At 46.7% G+C, this 20000-nt stretch overlaps 1 protein-coding gene across 15 annotated transcripts in view; it reads right to left on the bottom strand.

The window, feature by feature from the left end:
* LOC105905651 (CLIP-associating protein 1-B) overlaps positions 1 to 20000 on the bottom strand; it is a 74628-nt gene that overhangs the window by 14300 nt on the left and 40328 nt on the right. For 5 of the 15 annotated variants that reach the window (XM_031558470.2, XM_031558476.2, XM_031558484.1 and 2 more), the window contains 18 exons: positions 19778 to 19855; positions 19219 to 19386; positions 18702 to 18748; positions 16591 to 16764; positions 15822 to 15848; positions 13738 to 13845; positions 12148 to 12177; positions 10580 to 10741; positions 9661 to 9768; positions 8062 to 8124; positions 6631 to 6734; positions 5902 to 5943; positions 3850 to 4094; positions 2490 to 2553; positions 2325 to 2327; positions 2026 to 2189; positions 1181 to 1259; positions 610 to 753 (listed from right to left, as the gene is read on the bottom strand). In XM_031558470.2, coding sequence (XP_031414330.1) covers positions 610 to 753; positions 1181 to 1259; positions 2026 to 2189; positions 2325 to 2327; positions 2490 to 2553; positions 3850 to 4094; positions 5902 to 5943; positions 6631 to 6734; positions 8062 to 8124; positions 9661 to 9768; positions 10580 to 10741; positions 12148 to 12177; positions 13738 to 13845; positions 15822 to 15848; positions 16591 to 16764; positions 18702 to 18748; positions 19219 to 19386; positions 19778 to 19855 — 1810 coding nt within the window. The remainder of the gene's footprint in view (positions 1 to 609; positions 754 to 1180; positions 1260 to 2025; positions 2190 to 2324; positions 2328 to 2489; positions 2554 to 3849; positions 4095 to 5901; positions 5944 to 6630; positions 6735 to 8061; positions 8125 to 9660; positions 9769 to 10579; positions 10742 to 12147; positions 12178 to 13737; positions 13846 to 15821; positions 15849 to 16590; positions 16765 to 18701; positions 18749 to 19218; positions 19387 to 19777; positions 19856 to 20000) is intronic. The other 10 variants (XM_031558471.2, XM_031558475.2, XM_031558474.2 and 7 more) reach the window with 10 other exon arrangements.

Raw genomic sequence — 20000 nt, 5'->3', positions numbered from 1 at the left:
ATATATATAGTAATTTAGCCAGTGCTTTTATCCAAAGCAATTATATATAAATATATATATACATAAGCTTAAATATTCATCGTAAAACTCCATCCTGTGTTACACCACCAAGAAAGCTGTTCTCCTGTTTCAGTGGCCAAGTCCCTACCTACTGGTCTCTATGGTTACCGACTGGTCTCTATGTCCTTAGTGTAGCTGTGCAGTCCCAGAATGTGGAAACTTGGCACGGAGCACAACCACCCGAAGAAATAACACTGGCTTGCTGTTGGCTGGCTCTGGGTTCTGTAAAACCACACTCATTAAACCAAATCTTGTGGTTTGAGTGAGTTTCAAACCGGTGGCCACTGTATGGCACAAGTCACAGTCTAGTCACAGAAAGCATCAAACACTGAACTGAAATCAGTGAAATCATAAATGAACCAGGAACACTGACAAGGACGCTCGCCCTAAGAGAGAGACTACCACTGAGGGGACCCAGGAGATTGAGGTTGTACAGGAGGAAGACTGGACAGAGATGAAAACAGAGACAGTGGCCATGGCTTCCTCTCCGTCTCTTTCCTTCTCTCCGTCTCTTTCCTTCTCTCCGTCTCCTCCTCGGAACACACTCACCTTGCGGACGTCAGAACTCTTGGGCTCCGTGGTCCACGTGATGATGCGCGAGACGGCCAGTCGCGTCTCGCTGGAGTTCACGAAGTCCGTGGGGTCCATCTGGTGAGCGAGCGTCTCGATGTACTTCAGGATGGCCACCTTCACCTACGCGTCGGGGAAACATAAACACGCTGTGTCCGACCTGTTCCAAAAACAGCTCTTGAATGCTTACTACCACAGCATGTGGAGCTTAGGGAGGCAAACCAACTGTGTGGTCAGAATCCCACAGCCATAACAATAACACACCCACACTTCCCACAGAGTAGGAATAATGTCATCTCTACACCAGAACGACAGGGAGAGAGGGAGGAGGAGGAGAGAGGGAGAGAGAGAGGAGCAAGGAGAGAGAGAGAGAGAGAGAGAGAGAGAGAGATATAGAGAGGAGCAAGGAGAGAGGGAGAGAGAGAGAGAGAGGGAGAGAGAGAGAGAGGAGAAGAACGAGAGGAGGAGGGGGAGAGAGAGAGACAGAGAGAGGAGGAGGGGGAGAGAGAGAGAACATCTAGAGAGAAAAAGAAATAAAACATCCATCAACCTTGAGGTTGGGTGTTTGCGTCTGGTCGACGATAAACCGCATCAGGATGTTGAACTGCTGATCGTACGGAAAGGAATCCCTGAGAAACGGGGGGAGGGGGAGGAAGAAAAAAGAAGACAAGAAAAGTCACTCACTAAGGTCCTCACTAAGGTCCTCTTAGGAGTTTACAGACATACAACCACCAGTTTGGTCCCCTGTCGACGGATACGCCTCTTAGTGACAACACATTTATTTTATTGATTTTAATGAATTTAAATGTATTTCATTTAGCACCCCATTCAGTGTTGCGCTGGTGTATTGATCTGATCTAAAACCCTACATCTGCATCTGGTGTAATACCTCATCTATGGTTCTGGGCAACTTTAACTTAAAGATTTAGCCAAAGCAAGTCCCAACCAATTGTGTTGCTAAGGCAATGATCTTGACGTATCCCTGTTAACAGGGTGGGTATTTCCACATACATACAGCTTTGTTACTTTTCAGCGAATTCATTTGAAATCATTCGATCATCTTTCAATCCTACTTTAGATGATTTAGTCTAGCTGCGTGTGTGTCGGGGTGCAGACCTGGTGAAGTCAAATTCATTTGAAATCATTCGATCATCTTTCAATCCTACTTTAGATGATTTAGTCTAGCTGCGTGTGTGTCGGGGTGCAGACCTGGTGATGTCAAATTCATTTGAAATCATTCGATCATCTTTCAATCCTACTTTAGATGATTTAGCCTAGCTGCGTGTGTGTCGGGGTGCAGACCTGGTGATGTCAAATTCATTTGAAATCAATCGATCATCTTCCAATCCTACTTTAGATGATTTAGCCTAGCTGCGTGTGTGTCGGGGTGCAGACCTGGTGATGTCGAGGGCCTTCTGGACCTTGGCCTGCACGGAGCCCAGCAGGTCGGCGCCCATCTTCTTCAGCAGCTGGGTGAGGAGCACAAAGAGCCAGTCCTGCAGGTCCTCACGGTGCAGCAGGATGAAGTCCACCAGCGTCTCCAGGAACATACTGAACACCTAGGGGAGGAGACACACACACACACACACACACACACACACACAGAGGTTTAGACTCTATACCGTCTTTCTTTAGAGTGTGATATGTTCAACGCGTCTTAAAAAAAAAAAAAAACAACAAAAAAAAGCACTTACTCTCTGAAGTTATCCGTCCACACACACCACCACAGACCATGCAAGGAGAGGAAACGTCTGTTAACACTCGGAAGTCAGGGTACAGGTATGTGCTACAGATCTGCACTGGTGTTTCCACCAGGGTCCAGTATGTGTGTGTGTGTGTGTGTGTGTGTGTGTATGTACCTTGCTGTGTGGGTCTGCAAACATCCTGGTGAAAATCTCACACAGTCGCTTCAACTCGACACGGCTGCGGGGACAAGAAATGGAGATATTTTGATTTTAATTCAATTGCAATTTAAATATAATTCCATTTACATTTACATTTAGTCATTTAGCAGACGCTTTTATCCAAAGCGACTTACATATGTGTGACTTTACAATGTATACACATTTTACATTTACACTGATGGCACACTGCACATCAGGAGCAATTAGGGGTTCAGTGTCTTGCTCAAGGACGCTTCGACAGGGAATCGAACTAGCAACCTTCTGATTACTAAACGATTTCTCTACCACTGTACCACTGTCGCCCTTAAAACATTTATAATTCCATTATAAATTGAAATCCAATATAAATTCCAATGAAATGCATTTGATATGTGGATCATGGATACTCTGCACAAGGGTAGATCATCAGCACCCGAATCAGGAACCGCAAACCCCACCTAAGGTTCCTCTGGTTTCAATGTAACAGATTTGATAGGTGGATCGAGTGTTTTTAGGGTTCTTAAGGGTTCTTACTACCGTAATTTCCGGACTATTGAGCGCACTTGAATATAAGCCTCACCCACTGAATTAAAAAAATATATATATTTTTAACATAAATAAGCCGCACATGTCTATAAGCCACAGGTGCCTACCGGTACATTGAAACAAATTAACTTTACACAGGCTAAAATGAATATCAAAAGTAATACAATAGTGATGCATATTATTAGTTTTGCCAGTTACGATAAGTGCACTGTTGCTTTAAGAGAGCACAGTTGCAAGAGTCAATCATAAACTAGAACGTTAGATTGAAGACAGCAAGATAGAAGAAAGACGCTAGTTTGAAACCAGTGAGCTAAAGAACTTGAAAAGACTGGATTTGTATTGTTGTAAACTTTTTATTTATTTTCTAAAGTGTTTTGAGTTGTGTGTTGTCTATGCCGGTAGACTGTGGTTATTTTGACATTAGTTAAGTTATTGAGAGATACTGAGAAATCGCGTTGAGCTAAGCATCCATGCGGCTGCATCCATGCTAGCATCCTAGTTTAACAAAGCCACTGTAAACACAAAGCCACCGTATACAGTCACAGGAATCATAATCCATAAATTAGCCGCGTCATTGTTTAAGCCGAGAAGTTCAAAGCGTGGGAAAAAAGTAGCGGCTTATAGTCCGGAAATTACGGTATGTTCTGCCAAAGAGCAGAAGCAGGAACAGCAAGCCCCACCTGAGGTTCCTCTGGTTTAGATGCAAGATATTTGATAAGTGGATCAAGTGTTCTCAGGGTCCTTAAGGGTTCTACCTATGTTCTGCAGAGGCAGAAGCAGCAGGCCCTACCTGAGGATCCTCTGGTTCTTGAGCAGGTTCTGCAGGCCCAGCAGCCCCTCCTTCCGCTCGGCCCAGTTGGAGCTGGCGCAGTGGTTCAGCACCTCGGCCACGTCCTCTGTCTGGCGCATATAGTGTGGCATGCCGCCGTTACGCGAGCCGTACGAACGCTCTGAGCAGGCGCTCGACGCGTCGCTGTTGGCGTCATCATCAGAGTACATCCCCGGTGACTCGTAACGACGCCGAATCGGCCTCCGCTAGAAGCGAGAAGTGAGAAAGAGACAAGAGAGACACACAGACAGGGAGACAGAGAGAGAGAGAGAGAGAGAGAGACAGAGAGAGAGAGAGAGAGAGACACAGAGAGAGGGAGACAGGGAGTAACACAGAGAGGGAGAGACAAGAGAGACACACAGAGAGGGAGAGACAAGAGAGACACACAGAGAGAGAGAGACAGAGAGACACAGAGAGGGAGAGAGAGACAAGAGAGACACACAGAGAGGGAGACAGAGAGATAGAGACACAGAGAGAGGGAGACACACAGAGAGAGAGACACACAGAGAGAGAGACACACAGAGAGAGGGAGACACACAGAGAGAGAGACACACAGAGAGAGGGAGACACACAGAGAGAGAGACACACAGAGAGAGAGACACACAGAGAGGGAGACAGAAAAAGGGAGAATGAGTGATAATCATCAAAGGACCAACTCCATCTAACTATTCAACAACAACAATAACAACAACAACAACACAAGCACTACCAGTCAGTCATTCACAACCATGCAGCTACGCTACAGAGGTCAGAGGTCAGCCTACTGGAGGAGGACGAGGCATGCAGTGACTCTCTGATCAGAGATGTGTGTATGAACAGCTCGACTGGTGTGTGTGAGAGTGTATGAACAGCTCGACTGGTGAGTTCGAGAGTGTATGAACAGCTCGACTGGTGTGTGTGAGAGTGTATGAACAGCTCGACTGGTGAGATTGAGAGTGTATGAACAGCTCGACTGGTGAGTGTGAGTGTATGAACAGCTCGGCTGGTGAGTGTATAAACAGCTCGACTGGTGAGTGTATGAACAGCTCGACTGGTGAGTGTATGAACAGCTCGACTGGTGAGTTTGAGAGTGTGTGAACAGCTCGACTGGTGTGTGTGAGAGTGTATGAACAGCTCGACTGGTGAGTGTGAGAGTGTATGAACAGCTCGACTGGTGAGTTCGAGAGTGTATGAACAGCTCGACTGGTGTGTGTGAGCGTGTATGAACAGCTCGACTGGTGTGTGTGAGTGTGTGAACAGCTCGACTGGTGAGTGTGTGAACAGCTCGACTGGTGAGTGTGTGAACAGCTCGACTGGTGAGTGTATGAACAGCTCGACTGGTGAGTTCGAGAGTGTATGAACAGCTCGACTGGTGAGTGTGAGGGTGTATGAACTGCTCGACTGGTGAGTTTGAGAGTGTGTGAACAGCTCGACTGGTGAGTCTGTGAACAGCTCGACTGGTGAGTGTGAGTGTGTGAACAGCTCGACTGGTGAGTGTATGAACAGCTCGACTGGTGAATGTGAGTGTATAAACAGCTCGACTGGTGAGTGTGAGAGTGTATGAACAGCTCAACTGGTGAGTGTGTGAACAGCTCGACTGGTGAGTGTGAGTGTGTGAACAGCTCGACTGGTGTGTGTGAGAGTGTATGAACAGCTCAACTGGTGAGTGTGTGAACAGCTCGACTGGTGAGTGTATGAACAGCTCGACTGGTGAGTTTGAGAGTGTGTGAACAGCTCGACTGGTGAGTGTGAGTGTGTGAACAGCTCGACTGGTGAGTGTATGAACAGCTCGACTGGTGAGTGTATGAACAGCTCGACTGGTGAGTGTATGAACAGCTCGACTGGTGAGTGTATGAACAGCTCGACTGGTGAGTTTGAGAGTGTGTGAACAGCTCGACTGGTGAGTGTATGAACAGCTCGGCTGGTGAGTTCGAGAGTGTGTGAACAGCTCGACTGGTGAGTGTGTGAACAGCTCGACTGGTGAGTGTGTGAACAGCTCGGCGGGTGGAAAGCAAAGAGAGAATAGGAGCAAACCTCAAATGTGTCAGATACCTTATTCCTGGAGTCGCCTAAAAGCTGAGAAGGGAAGAGTACAAGACATTACTTCTCGAAGGTTTCAGAATCTCAACACACACACACACACACACACACACACACACACACACACACACACAACACAAAGGTCTGGATACACATGAGTATATGAAAGTATTTGAATCCATATCCTTCAATCTATTACTTTACCAGTATTAATCAGGATTTAATATACTGTATGTTTGTCCTTCTTAAAGGACCTGGTTTTTGATAACATTAACTGACAAGCCTATTCATTTCAACATGGAAATGCATATCAAAACCACATTCTTTAAATAACACTGCGAAATATATACATTAAGGGGATGTAAAATGTGTGTGTGCATGAAAGCATGAGTGAGTGTGTGTGTGTGTGTGTGTGTGTGTGTGCGCACTCATGTCAGTGTGTGTGAGTGAGTGAGCAAATGTGTGTGAGTGAGTGAGTGTGTGTGTGCACTCATGTCAGTGCAAGTGTGTGCGTAGCAAATGTGTGTGAGTGAGTGAGTGTGTGTGTGCACTCATGTCATTGTGTGTGAGTGAGCGAGCGAATGTGTGTGTTTGTGCATGGAAGCGTGAGTGAGTGAGTGAGTGAGTGTGTGTGTGCGTGAGCAAATGTGTTTGAGTGAGTGAGTGTGTGTGTGCACTCATGTCATTGTGTGTGAGTGAGCGAGCGAATGTGTGTGTTCTCACCAGCGCGTCGGCCACAGCTGCCTCCACCTCTGTGCCCGTGTTGAGGATCCGCATGGCGTTAACAGAGGCAGAGATCCGCGCTTGGTGCGCCAGGCCATAGCGGTCTGTCAGCGATGGAGACAAAACACAAAACATTAGAGAGGAGAGAGGGATGAGATGAAACACCAACATTAGAGAGGAGAGGAGAGAGGGAGGAGATGAAACACTAACATTAGAGAGGAGAGGAGAGAGGGATGAGATGAAACACCATTAGAGAGGAGAGGAGAGAGGGATGAGATGAAACACCATTAGAGAGGAGAGAGGGATGAGATGAACAGAATGACGAGATGGTTGGATGAGTGGAAGGGAGGGGAAACCAGGAGGAAGAGAGGAATGGAGGGAGGAAGGAAGAGAGAGGTGAAAGAGGAGAGGGATGTAGGAAAAGAAGGGCTGGACAGATGAAGAACAGGAGGGGGATGCAGGAAGGAAGAGAGGTGGAGGAAGAGAGGGATGAGGAAAGATGAGAGTGATGGAGGAAGGAAGAGAGAGAAAGGAAGGCAGGGAGGAAAAAAGATGGAGGAAGGAAGGAAAAAATATGGAGGAAGGAAGAGAGGGATGAGGAAAGAAGAGGGATGGAGGAAGGCAGAGAGGTAGAGGAAGAGAGGGATGGAGAAAGGAAAAAGATGGAGGAAAAGAAGGGATGGACAGATGAGGAACAGGGGGGGGTAAAGGACAGAATGATGGAAGATAATGAAGCCCAGCTGAAGATAGGGGGCATTTCAGAGGGATTTTAAACTCAATGCTGTATATATGGGTCACTGAAACACAATAACAGTCATGCCATTACAGAAGGCTTGGCAAAGAAAAAACAAAAAGATGAGTACAAATTGCAAAAATGGTTATGAATAGAAGCAGATGACACAATGCCCTTGAAAAAAATAAATACAACGCATTAAGTGCCAAATCAAATTAAACATTTCATTAAAAAAAAGTTAATTTAACACATGGCATACAAGCCAACATAAAATAATAAAATTAAATTGACAAAAAAGGTCACATGAGCAAATAATAAAAATAATGGCAGACACACACACACAAAAACACAACTTTACAAAAACACACTGGAAATAAGAATAAAGGGGGGACCTACGAGACCAAAACCTCACACTTCACACTGTTCATGTCCATGTGATGGTGGGGCAGCTGCTTCTCCTCATTTCTATTTTCTAAAGTTATTCATCCGGAGATCCCCTGGAGAGAGACCAGTGGCAGCTTTTTGTGGTGCCTTTCCTCACTAGCTAAGCTGAAGTCTCTTCTCTGGACCCGAGACTGCAGAGAGATGCTGTCTGCCAGCAGAGGGAAGTTGTGAGGTTTTAATCTCTGGCGCCCCCCGGTGGCTGGATGAGGTATTACAGCGCTGGGCACAGAGTGCAATGGAGGAGAAGGGGTCACCTGAGTAGCCGAGCGGGTCGGCCGTTGTGAGCGCGCTCGTGGAGCGGGAGTGGCGTCGCGATGCTGAGGAAGGGGTGTGATGGGAACAGGCGGCGGGAAAGTCAGGGAAAGGGTCAACACAACACACACAGAGGTCGTGACCTCTCCCTGCAGTACATCTCAACTAGGGCTCTACTCTACCTTAACCCTCATATCCACGCCAGAGATCAGATTCAGGCTTTACAGTCCTTCACTAGCCACCCCCATCTTCGTACTTCATAGACACTCTACAACAGGGGTTTTCAACTGGTTTTGTCCCAGGGACCACCATTCTGACCAGAAAGTAATCCGCGGCCCACTGATGTGCCAGTGATTCCCAAAAAATGTACAGTCCCGTACCCTTCTTTTTCATGTTTGTAACCGCCGCCGCCACGCCCCCTCCCCCCGCACACATATTCTGCCTATAACACTTGTCAGTGTAATTTCTTCGCTGAATATGGGTCTACATCAGTATTTTGGGCAATGCGACTTGGCTATTCAGACATAAATATGTCGATGGGCCCAGGTATATTTATAAAAATAAAAAAAGTCAATGGTGAACTGATCAATAGGCTCATGTCGCGGACCCCCTGCAATGCCGTCGCGGACCACCAGGGGGCCACGGACCCCTGGTTGAAAACCCCTGCTCTACAATACGTTCCATTAGTACTGCGTCACGTACGTCAGTACTTACATTAGGATTGTGCACCGACTACAAACTGCCTGTGACCAGTCAGTAGCTGGCTTTACGTTTCCACATAATTTTAATACAATGGTTTAAAAATAAACAAAAAAAATTAAATATAAAATCAAAACTTGAATAGAATTTTCTGAGCTGTTAGTGGACACAAACTTCCCAATGTTAGGGCTCTGGATTGGGTTTAGAGTCAGGACCTTGGATTGGGTTTAAGGTCAGGACCTTGGATTGGGTTTAGGGTAAGGACCTTGGATTGGGTTTAAAGTTAGGACTGTGGATTGGGGTTAGAGTTAGGACTATGGATTGGGTTTAGGATCTTGGATTGGGTTTAGGGTAAGGCTGTGGATTGGGTTTAGGGTAAGGCTGTGGATTGGGTTTAGTGTTAGGACTATGGATTGGGTTTAGGATCTTGGATTGGGTTTAGGGTAAGGCTGTGGATTGGGTTTAGTGTTAAGGTAGACAGAGACATTGGCACAGGTGCGAGCCTGGGATTAGTCACCCAGTGGCCTAAAACCCCAGACGGGCCTGGTATGTTGTGTCTGTGTGTGTCTGTGTGTGTCTGTGTGTGTCTGTGTGTGTGTCTGTGTGTGTGTCTGTGTGTGTGTCTGTGTGTGTCTGTGTGTGTGTCTGTGTGTGTGTCTGTGTGTGTGTGTCTGTGTGTGTGTGTCTCTGTGTGTGTGTCTCTGTGTGTGTGTCTCTGTGTGTGTGTCTCTGTGTGTGTGTCTGTGTGTGTGTGTGTCTGTGTGTGTCTGTGTGTGTCTGTGTGTGTCTGTGTGTGTGTGTGTGTGTCTGTGTCTGTGTGTGTGTGTGTGTGTGTGTGTGTGTGTGTGTGTGTGTGTGTCTGTGTGTGTGTGTGTGTGTGTGTGTGACCTGTGTGTACTCACCCAGTGGGGTGAAGCCCCGAGCAGGGCTGGTGTCACGGCTGCTCTCGCGACTCGTGTCACGGCTGCAGCCCTGACTCACACTCGGACGCGGGATACGACTCAGGCGCGCTGACGCGCACACACACATAAACAAGTAGACGTACGCATAGGTAGAAATAGACACACATACATACAGAGAGAGAGACACACACACATACAGGTCACGACAGCAGAGGGCAGGCACACAAGGAAGAGAGAAAAAGACACACACACACACACACACAGGCCGTGGCAGCAGAAGACAGCCACACCAGAAAGAGAGAGAAAAAGATTTGATGCATTTGACACGTGCTCTTAGACGATGAGAGGATAGAGGTTAGTCAGGGGTCAGAAGGGAGAAGAGGAAGTAACACACTCGAGGACAATCAAAGTCAAGAAATAGAAACACCCCTAACACCCTCTGATAATAAGTACTAATTATATTTCACATGGTCAGAACACACAAATAAACAAAATGTCACGTACTACCATATAACAACTACTTAAAACCAAAAACTAAAAAACAGAACAAAAACAAAACCACAAACTTATAAAACATGATTCAATAAAAAAAATAAAGTTGAGTCCACGTGTAACGAACAGAGTCTATGTTCCATGACACTCATCAAGCTACACACACATTTATACACACACACATTTATACACACACCCAAATAACACATGCACATGGCCTCTGAGGGCTGTCGGCTCTGATTGGTTGTTTAATAGCATCTCTGAATAAACTCTCCTTTGATTGGTTGCTTACAAGCACCTTCATGAAAGTGTTGTTCTGTTGGTTGTTTGTCAGCACCTGTGTTGAGTATGCCCTGTCCTGATTGGCTGTGGGTGCGGTGTAAGCGTGTCCTGATTGGCTGCGGGTGCGGTGTGGGTGTGTTCTTACCGGAGCCGGTGCGTGTGGGGCTGGTCTCGCGGCTGCAGCCCTGGCTACGGGGGATCCGGCTGCGTCTGCCGTCGGCGGGCGTGGCCGTGCCCGTGGGCCGGGGGATGCGTCCGTACGTGTGGTGGCCCAGCAACTTGCCAGGGGAGCTGGAACGACTCCCGGCTACACACACACACACACAGACACACACACACACACACACACACACACACACACACACACACACACACACACACACACACACACACACACGCACACACAGGCAGACACACAGACACACAGACACACAGACACAGGCAGGAAGAGAGTGTGAGGCAGACCTTAAAGCCACATGTCAGCGACCGACCTGCACTTATCAAAATGGAATTCACTTTCATTGGACAATAAGCTCAGATTTAGCCTTCTATCCTCACAGCGTAACCAGCGCGGCTAGGGGCTGCCAATATCCCACGGTCATGAGCTCAATCCCCAGGGAACTCTCATAAGATGTAGATCATTTCATCCAAGTCACTTGGAGAAACAACGTGTGCTTAGGTCATAATAAATATTATTTTTATATCCATTATTATTATATCCACTTATTTTTTTATAAGTGGATATAATAAATGGTCATTTAGCAATGAACTTTAACTAGTTTAACTAGTAACTAGTCATTAATTAGGCATAACCAACTAAAGTGAACACTATAGCCATGAATGTACAGTACCAGTCAAAAGTTTGGACACACCTTTAAAGTGTTTTCTTTACTTTTATTATTTTCTACATTGTAGATTAATACTGAAGACATTTTAACCACGAAAGAACACATATGGAATGATGTACTAAACAAAAAAAGTGTTATCTACCATGTAGAAAATAATAAAAGTAAAGAAAACACTTCTCAAAAAATTAGAAGGTGTGTCCAAACTTTTGACTGGTACTGTATGTAATAATAAATGTAAATGTACCTAAATGTATGACTCAATATGAAGTTATATGATCAGTTTGGCATTATTTGATATACTGCAGGAGGGCCACCACAGCCCTTCACCTCCAGTGGATGCGTAGTGTGCGTCACCGATCAAAGTTTGAATGCATTTCTCACGTCCCCTACAGAAAAACACTATTCCACTGAGTGACATGTCTAAAAGTGAACTCCACTTTGATAAGCCCGAGGCAATACTTCAGGACCCATCCAGGACAAACCCGTGGCACATGTGAGCGCGACAAACACAGGAAGACAAGAGGAGCAACAACACCACAGTGCAACACTGAACGCAAGACAGAGGGCAGCCTTTCCAGCCTGTGACCCAAATCTCAAACACACACACACTCAAACTCACACACACACACACACACACACTCTCACACACACACACACACACACACACACACACGCGCACACAGACACACGCACAGACACACAGACGCCACCACGCACGCACACACACAGGTGAACCAAGACCAGTCATGCAACGGTGGATTAAACAACCATCTGCAGGCTATTGGACCAATGACAACGCATGCTGATTCCCTCTCAGGAGAGTGCATAAGGGAGACTCATTCTGATTGGCTGAGGCTAGTCTTACCACTGCCTGTGGGGTTAGCCGATCTGGATCCTTGTTTTAAGAGAGAGAGAAAGAGCAGGATGCAAGACAGCGACAGGAGGCATCCAGTTACAAGAGATGTGAAACACTGCATTATCCAGCATGCATTGCATCATGACATCACCATCCACGCAGATGTTAGAACCATAACGTGATGATGATGATGCTTGGGGTCATAATAAAACCAGGGCTGGTAAATTCCAACTTAAGAGAGTTCGAGTCCCGTCATGTTTGTGCTGTACGAAATACAGCAGCTGCCTTCACCCACGACTCTCAGCCGTCATGGCGATCAGCAAAAACAGACGGCTGCCCCAAGCAACACCAGAGGGCTTTTACTGTCCGTCTGTCTGATTGGTTGGTTGGATTTGCCACCCCTGGGTTTAAGATGGCAGTGGGAGCGAGAGAGACAGATGTAGGATGAGTACTGGTTAGGTGCGACAGCAGTAGAGGAGGGGGGATAACACCGCAAACACTTAATTCCTCTCAGCATCGACATTCATTATGTGTACAGAACACCGCAAACACTTAATTCCTCTAAGCATCGACATTCATTATGTGTACAGAACACCGCAAACACTTAATTCCTCCAAGCATCGACATTCATTATGTGTACAGAACACCGCAAACACTTAATTCCTCTAAGCATCGACATTCATTATGTGTACAGAACACCGCAAACACTTAATTCCTCTAAGCATCGACATTCATTATGTGTACAGAACACCGCAAACACTTAATTCCTCTCAGCATCGACATTCATTATGTGTGCAGAACACCGCAAACACTTAATTCCTCTCAGCATCGACATTCATTATGTGTACAGAACACCGCAAACACTTAATTCCTCTCAGCATCGACATTCATTATGTGTACAGAACACCGCAAACACTTAATTCCTCTAAGCATCGACATTCATTATGTGTGCAGAACACCAAGTCGGAGTATTTTAGCATTCCAACATCTCCATGTTATACGTGCAAAGTAACTGTTACGGTGGAAACCCATGACACCGTTATGAGCGACGCAATATTTAAATCCCATGCATTTCAATGGGAGCCAAGCCATTGTGATGTAGACCACCGTTTTGGGCGAAGCGACCGATAAAAGTTGGGAAATGTTGAATCCTATGCAAATGAGGAGCGATTTTTCCCGGCAGCGGCCAATCAGATTGTTTGGTGTCGTCTCTGACGGTTTGAAAATGATATTTCCACACGCTACAACACGCCCACTCAAAGCGATGGAAGCGTATCGTGTCGCTGTCATGGGTTTGCACCGTTAGTGGGATACTGCGACAGGAACCCAACTGATTCTATACACTTATATGCAGCCCACAGCCCAGTATATGGGACTGAAAGGTCATTTGTGAACAAGTAAATAACCAGAAACAAACTACACATAGTCTTTGGTTGGCTTCTTCTTCTTCACCCAAAAAGAAAAGTATGTTAATTCCCGCCACGTCTCTTCATAATACTGAGCCCGTTACAATCCTACAACGACTCACTCAGTCGTCTGATGAGAAGAATGATGAGTATGCCTTATCTAGGAGGAGGGGACATCATATCTGATACTCACGCTGCGATTGCGACACGACTTTGGCCCGAGTGCGCCCCCTGCTGTCTGTGACTGGAGTGACACCTCCTGCACTGCTGCCGGAACTCGTCCTCCTGGTGCGAACACGACCTGAGGAGGGGGGAGAGAGAGAGAGAGAGAGAGAGAGAGAGAGAGAGAGAGGAAGAGAGAGAGATATGGAGTGAGAGAGAGAGAGAGAGAGAGAGAGAGAGAGGAAGAGAGAGAGAGAGAGAGGGAGAGAGGAAGAGAGAGAGAGGAAGAGAGAGAGAGAGAGGAAGAGAGGAAGAGATAGAGGGAGAGAGGAAGAGAGGAAGAGAGAAAGAGAGAGAGAGGAAGAGAGAGAGAGATGGAGAGAGAGAGAGAGGAAGAAAGGAGGGAATGCGAGAAAAGAAGAAGAAGAGGTAGAGGAATAACGTGATGAGGAGAAGGATAAAGAGGAGGAAGAGGAAAAGGCAGTGAAGGGGAGACATAGCGAGAGATAAAGAGAGATATCCAGAGATAAAGAGAGATAAAGAGAGATAAAGAGAGACCAAAAGGCCAAAGAACAAGAGAGGACAGACAGTGATGGGAGAAAGAGAAGAGATGTAAGTTACATCTGCACACCAATCCAATCCAATCCAACATACTGTGTACATCAATAGATAAGTAGATACATTACTGTCGTCATGCACTGGGAACACCAGGTACAACAGAGGTCCTAACCGCCCTGGAGCAAGTCTGTCACTCCTGAACGTCCATTCTCAACAAAACAAACACGTCAACACACACAACGCCAACACGGGTGACATATCCTAGAAAGAACTAATGTTGATGCCCCCTCTCCAACTACGGAAACACTTACAAACCCTTATCTTTAACAAAGAGCCATGTTTGAACTGAGCCCTTATCTTTAACAAAGAGCCATGTTTGAACTGAGCCCTTATCTTTAACAAAGAGCCATGTTTGAACTGAACCCAGCACAGTGCTTGGCCATTTCCACGAGGCTAAATGGCCGGCCATCAGCTGTTAGCCTAGACAGCGGTTAGCAATGTATCTGCATTGCAATGTAAATCTTCCAAGTATCTTGATTAAATTTAGTCAGTCAGTCATATTCCAAATGTCTTCACTACGAGGACTATGGCTTCTGCCTCCCTGTACTCACACAGTGTAGAGTCGTATATCTGCACGATTTGGTCTAAAGCTAAATTTATACTACTCCGAGCCCTCTCAGAGCAAACCTCGGAGAGGCTCTCGTACGGGATAGTTAGACAAAATTAGGCGCACGACAGCCACTCTGAGGGGCTTGGAGAGGGCGGTTAAAATCGGAGAGGCGTTCCCTGTGTCCGGAGAGGCGTTCCCTGTGTCCGGAGAGGCGTTTCCCTGTGTCCGGAGAGGCGTTTCCCTGTGTCCGGAGAGGCGTTCCCTGTGTCAGGAGAGGCGTTCCCTGTGTCCGACTCCGTGAAATCGCAGTAGCATAAATTAGGCATAAGACGATGAAGTTCATTTCATATATAGGCCTACAGATATAATTATCTGACTGAACTGGCTGACATCTGTATGAGTGATTTCAGGTAGGCACCTGTCGGAATGTCATGGGCACTTCATATTTCCATCTACCCAGCCTATATTCCATTATTATTTATTCTATTCTATGATGTTCCCCATCAGTGCTCACTCATTAGAGGTTAGAGGTTTCCAGGTTAAGGGAGAGGAGTGGAGACCACAGCTGCAATCACACTGGACACCATGCAAACACAGACCATGCAGACCTCCAGTCAGTACGTGACAGTACGCTACAGTACGTGACGGTACGTGACAGTGCGTTACGGTACGTGACAGTACGTGACAGTACGTTACAGTACGTGACAGTATGTTACAGTACGTGACAGTACGTGACAATACGTGACAATACGTGACAGTACGTGACAGTATGGCCACAATACAGCACAGAAACCAGGGGGGGGGGAAGACAAGAGTGGAGATCATAAACAGTGTAAGGGGGGGTTGGGGGGGGTGGGGGCAAGGGCTCATGGACACTGTAAGAAAGACTTACACACACGCAGATTACATAAGTACACACACGCACACACACACACACACAGCCTTACCCTCCAGTTTACCAGGAGTACCGCCATCTTTGGGCATGAGTGTAAAGGAGGAGAGGCAGAGGTGGGGGTGGGGTGGGGGGGTAATAACAGGAAGAGATTAAAGATCAGAGGGCCTCAGACTACAGTTACAGGGAGCGGGTGAGGGGGGGGGGGGGGGGGGTTAAGTAGGGTGCACAGAGGAAGTTTATAAGACATGGATAGGCAGGGTTTGCAGCATTAATGGGAGGGTTTGGGTTTGGGTTAAAGTTAAAGTTAAAGTTAAAGTTAAAGTTAAAGTCTAGAAGAACTACAGCAAGGTGATGAGTTTGTATGTGTATGTGTGTGAGAGGTCAAGAACCTTGTCAAATGTACGGAGAAACATACTGTAGTAGAGGATATCTAAGGATCGGACCGTAAACATTTCCAAGCAAGGTCCTCTAGGCTCCACCGCTTAATCAGGATGCGGGCAAACAGGGGGTTTGGGAGGTATGGCTTAATCTTATAAAAAAATGTCTTTGTGCTGGGGAAGCATGTACCTAGGGAGGCATAGGAGAATGTGTGTGTGTGTGTATAAGAGTGTGTGTGTATAAGAGTGTGTGTGTGTGTGCATAAGAGTGTGTGTGTGTGTGTGTTATGTCTCTGTGCTGGTGAAGCGTGTACCTAGGGAGGCATAGGAGAGAATGTGTGTGTGTGTGTATAAGAGAGTGTGTGTGTGTGTGTGTGTGTGTGTGTGTATGCATAAGAGTGTGTGTGTGTGTGTGTTATGTCTCTGTGCTGGTGATGCGTGTACCTAGGGAGGCATAGGAGCCGGGGGGCAGTGCGTTGGCAGAGCTGAAGGGGGCGGCGCTGGGCACGGAGGGCATGCGAGACTTGGCACTGGCGGCGGCATTCACATCGATGTCACTACGGGAACGCTGCAGGGAGGAGGAGCCTGAGGTGGCGCGGGATGGGGCGGCCTTCGCAGCTAGAACACACACACACACACACACACACACACACACACAGAGACACACACACACACACAGGCATATTAATAAACATGTACATACAAGACAATATTAATTCGATTGTGATTCATTCTCCAGAAAAATGAACGGGTATATTCCCCTTAGATGCAAAGGCTGCCAAAAGCTGTTTGATCTCCAGTGATCGGGCAGCCCCTACTAAACTAGTCAAAAAAAAGTTTGGAAATGTGCGTTTGGTTGACTATTTCTCTGTTGTTACAATGCTTATTGTCATTGTATTTTATATCGTTGGAAAGCCTGTTTATTTACCTTTTCAATGATGTCCAACGTGTAGGGATCATGTATTTGTGGGATGAGCAAGCACAGCTGATTATGTGGGTAGAGCCCAAGTAAAATTTGCCAAAATTCTCCAGTTGGTATTCACTCTTGTTTTGAGTTGTTTGGTGGATTGGATGACTGAACTATCGATCAGTAACAAGGAACAAACAAGACATATTGGCAATTTTACACTTAATTCCATTAATACACCATCAGGGAGAGAATGGAATAGCCTGCCATGAGTCCAGACCTCAACCCAATTGAACACTTGTGGGATCAGCTTGGACGTGCTGTATGTGTTTGAGTGACCACCACAACCACGCTGGCTGACCTGCAACGACTCCTGGTTGAGGAATGGAATGCCATCCCACATCAACGTGTGACCAGGTTGGTGACCAGCATGAGGAGGTGGTGCCAGGCTGCTGTGGCTGCGTATGGATCTTCCAGCCGCTACTGAGGCTCCTGACGGTGTATTAAATGAATAAAGTGTAAAATTGCCAATATGTCTTGTTTGTTCCTTGTTACTGATCGAGAGTTCAATCACCCAATCCACCAAACAACTCAAAACAAGAGTGAATGCCAACAGGAGAATACATTGTTTAGCATTGGCAGAGAATTTTGTCAAATTTTACTTGGGCGCTACCCGCATAATCAGCTGTGCTGCTCATCCCACAAATGCATGATCCTTACAAGTTGGAAATCATTGGAAAGGTAAATAAACAGGCTTTCCAACAAGAAAACACAATGCCTTTTAGCATTGTAACAACAGAGAAATAATCGACCAATAATCCAAACTTTTTTTTGACAAGTTTATTTCACAGTAAACAACATTGAGCCTTAAACAGTGCAAATTGGGAATGAGAAGCATAGACCCATTATTCATTTAAAAACTAGACTCTCTTGGGCATCTAGAGCTTTGTGCCTATGCACTGAATGTGTGTGTGTGTGTGTGTGTGTGTGTTAGGAATGTGCGTGTGTGGTGTGTGTGTGTGTGTGTGTGTGTGTGTGTTAGGAGTGTGCGTGTGTGTGTGTGTGTGTGTTAGGAGTGTGCGTGTTAGGAATGTGCGTGTGTGGTGTGTGAGAGAGTGTGTGTGTGAGTGTGTGTGTGTGTGTGTGTGTGTGTGTGTGTGTGTGTGTGTGTGTGTGTGTGTGGTGTGTGTGTGTGTGTGTTAGGAGTGTGCTTGTGTGGTGTGAGTGTGTGTGTGTGTGTGTGTGTGTGTGTGTGTGTGTGTGTTAGGAATGTGCGTGTGTGGTGTGTGAGAGAGTGTGTGTGTGAGTGAGTGTGTGTGTGTGTTAGGAGTGTGTGTGTGTGGTGTGAGTGTGTGTGTGTGTGAGTGAGTGTGTGTGTATGTTAGGAGTGTGCTTGTGTGGTGTGAGTGTGCGTGTGTGGTGTGTGTGTGTGTGTGTGTGTGTGTGTTAGGAGTGTGTGTGTGTGGTGTGTGAGAGAGTGTGTGTGTGTGTGAGTGAGTGTGTGTGTGTGTTAGGAGTGTGCTTGTGTGGTGTGTGTGTGTGTGTGTGTGTGTGTGTGTGTGTGTGTGTGTGTGTGTGTGTGTGTGTGTGTGTGTGTGTTAGGAGTGTGTGTGTGTGGTGTGTGAGAGAGTGTGGTAGAGGTCCTTACTCCTGCCTGCGCCGACTCCCATGCTGTTCTTGGCCGAGAGCGGACGACTGCGGGCAAAACACACGGGAAGAGGGAAGAGAGTTAATCCCAAATATGTCATAAAACACAATCAAAGACATCACACGACTCTAACACACCTGAACTTACATCACAGCACATGCACAAAGCATTCCTTTACTTCCTCACTTTGCAGCCTGACGTTAAAATCATGTCAATTAATTCCTCCCCCTCGTCAATCTACACTCGATACCCAAATCATTTTAGAAATATACTACAAAGAAGGAGTCTTCTCCTTCGGGCGGCTTTATATCTGGGCAGTAAATGAGGGGAATCGTTTCTACGCAGTGTGTAATTAGTCTTTAATGAGTTCAGAGGATAGTGAATGAGGTGAATCATTTCTACACAGAGTGTATTAGTCTTTAATGAGTTCAGAGGACAGTGTGTGTGTGTGTGTGTGTGTGTGTGTATGTGCGTGTGTGCGTGTGTGCGTGCGTGCGTGTGTAGTACTGGGTCTTACTTGAGGCTTTCCTGGGAGCTGGAGGAGGAGCGATCCGACTGGGGGAGGGACATGACGCTGTCAGAGCCCTTCAGGTGGGACTGAAGAGCCTTCTGATAGGACGCTTCCAATGCCTGGAAGAGATGCTCCGCCTCTCGGCTGAAGTGGCCATGGAAACCCCAGTAGCACCTGTGGGCGGGGCGGCCGAGAGCCAATCACAAAACACATTCAGCTTTACTTCGATACAGCGGGAGAGTCTAATACAGCCCATCCAACCAGTAGGCATGTGTGCATATAGAGGATCTCAACAAACAGACATCAATGAAACAGTCCATGTCCAGTCACATGTTACATGAGCCTAATCAGCAGGGTGTGAGTATGGCTGAAGGTGGCCAAAGGCAGCTGGGTCTGGGCTGATGTCCCTAACCAACAGCACGAGGAACTGAACATCTCGTCCTGTGTGTAACTGAAATGTGTGTTTGTGTGAGTGTGTGTTTGTGTTTGGGTGAGTGTGAGTGTGAGTGTGAGTGTGTGTGTGTGTGTGTGTGTGAGTGTGTGTGAGTGCGTCCGAACAGCTTACTTTCTGGCCACAGATCGAGCCTCTGAGTCTGCATCATGGACTCCTTTCTTGATGGTCTCCGTGAGCACTGCAACATGCCTGCAAACACACAGAGAATGACACACCGTACCAGACCAGAACCCAGAACCCACTGGGACTAGGAGCCAAAGAAACAGGAACCAACAGGGTCTAGGAACTAAAAGAACAGGATCCCACAGGGACAGGAACCAACAGGGTCTAGGAA

Source organism: Clupea harengus, chromosome 21 (assembly GCF_900700415.2).
Source record: "Clupea harengus chromosome 21, Ch_v2.0.2, whole genome shotgun sequence".
In the NCBI taxonomy this organism is placed as follows: Eukaryota; Metazoa; Chordata; class Actinopteri; order Clupeiformes; family Clupeidae; genus Clupea; species Clupea harengus.
The sequence above is the reverse complement of the archived record's forward strand: the minus strand, read 5'-3'. Positions and strand labels throughout refer to the sequence as shown.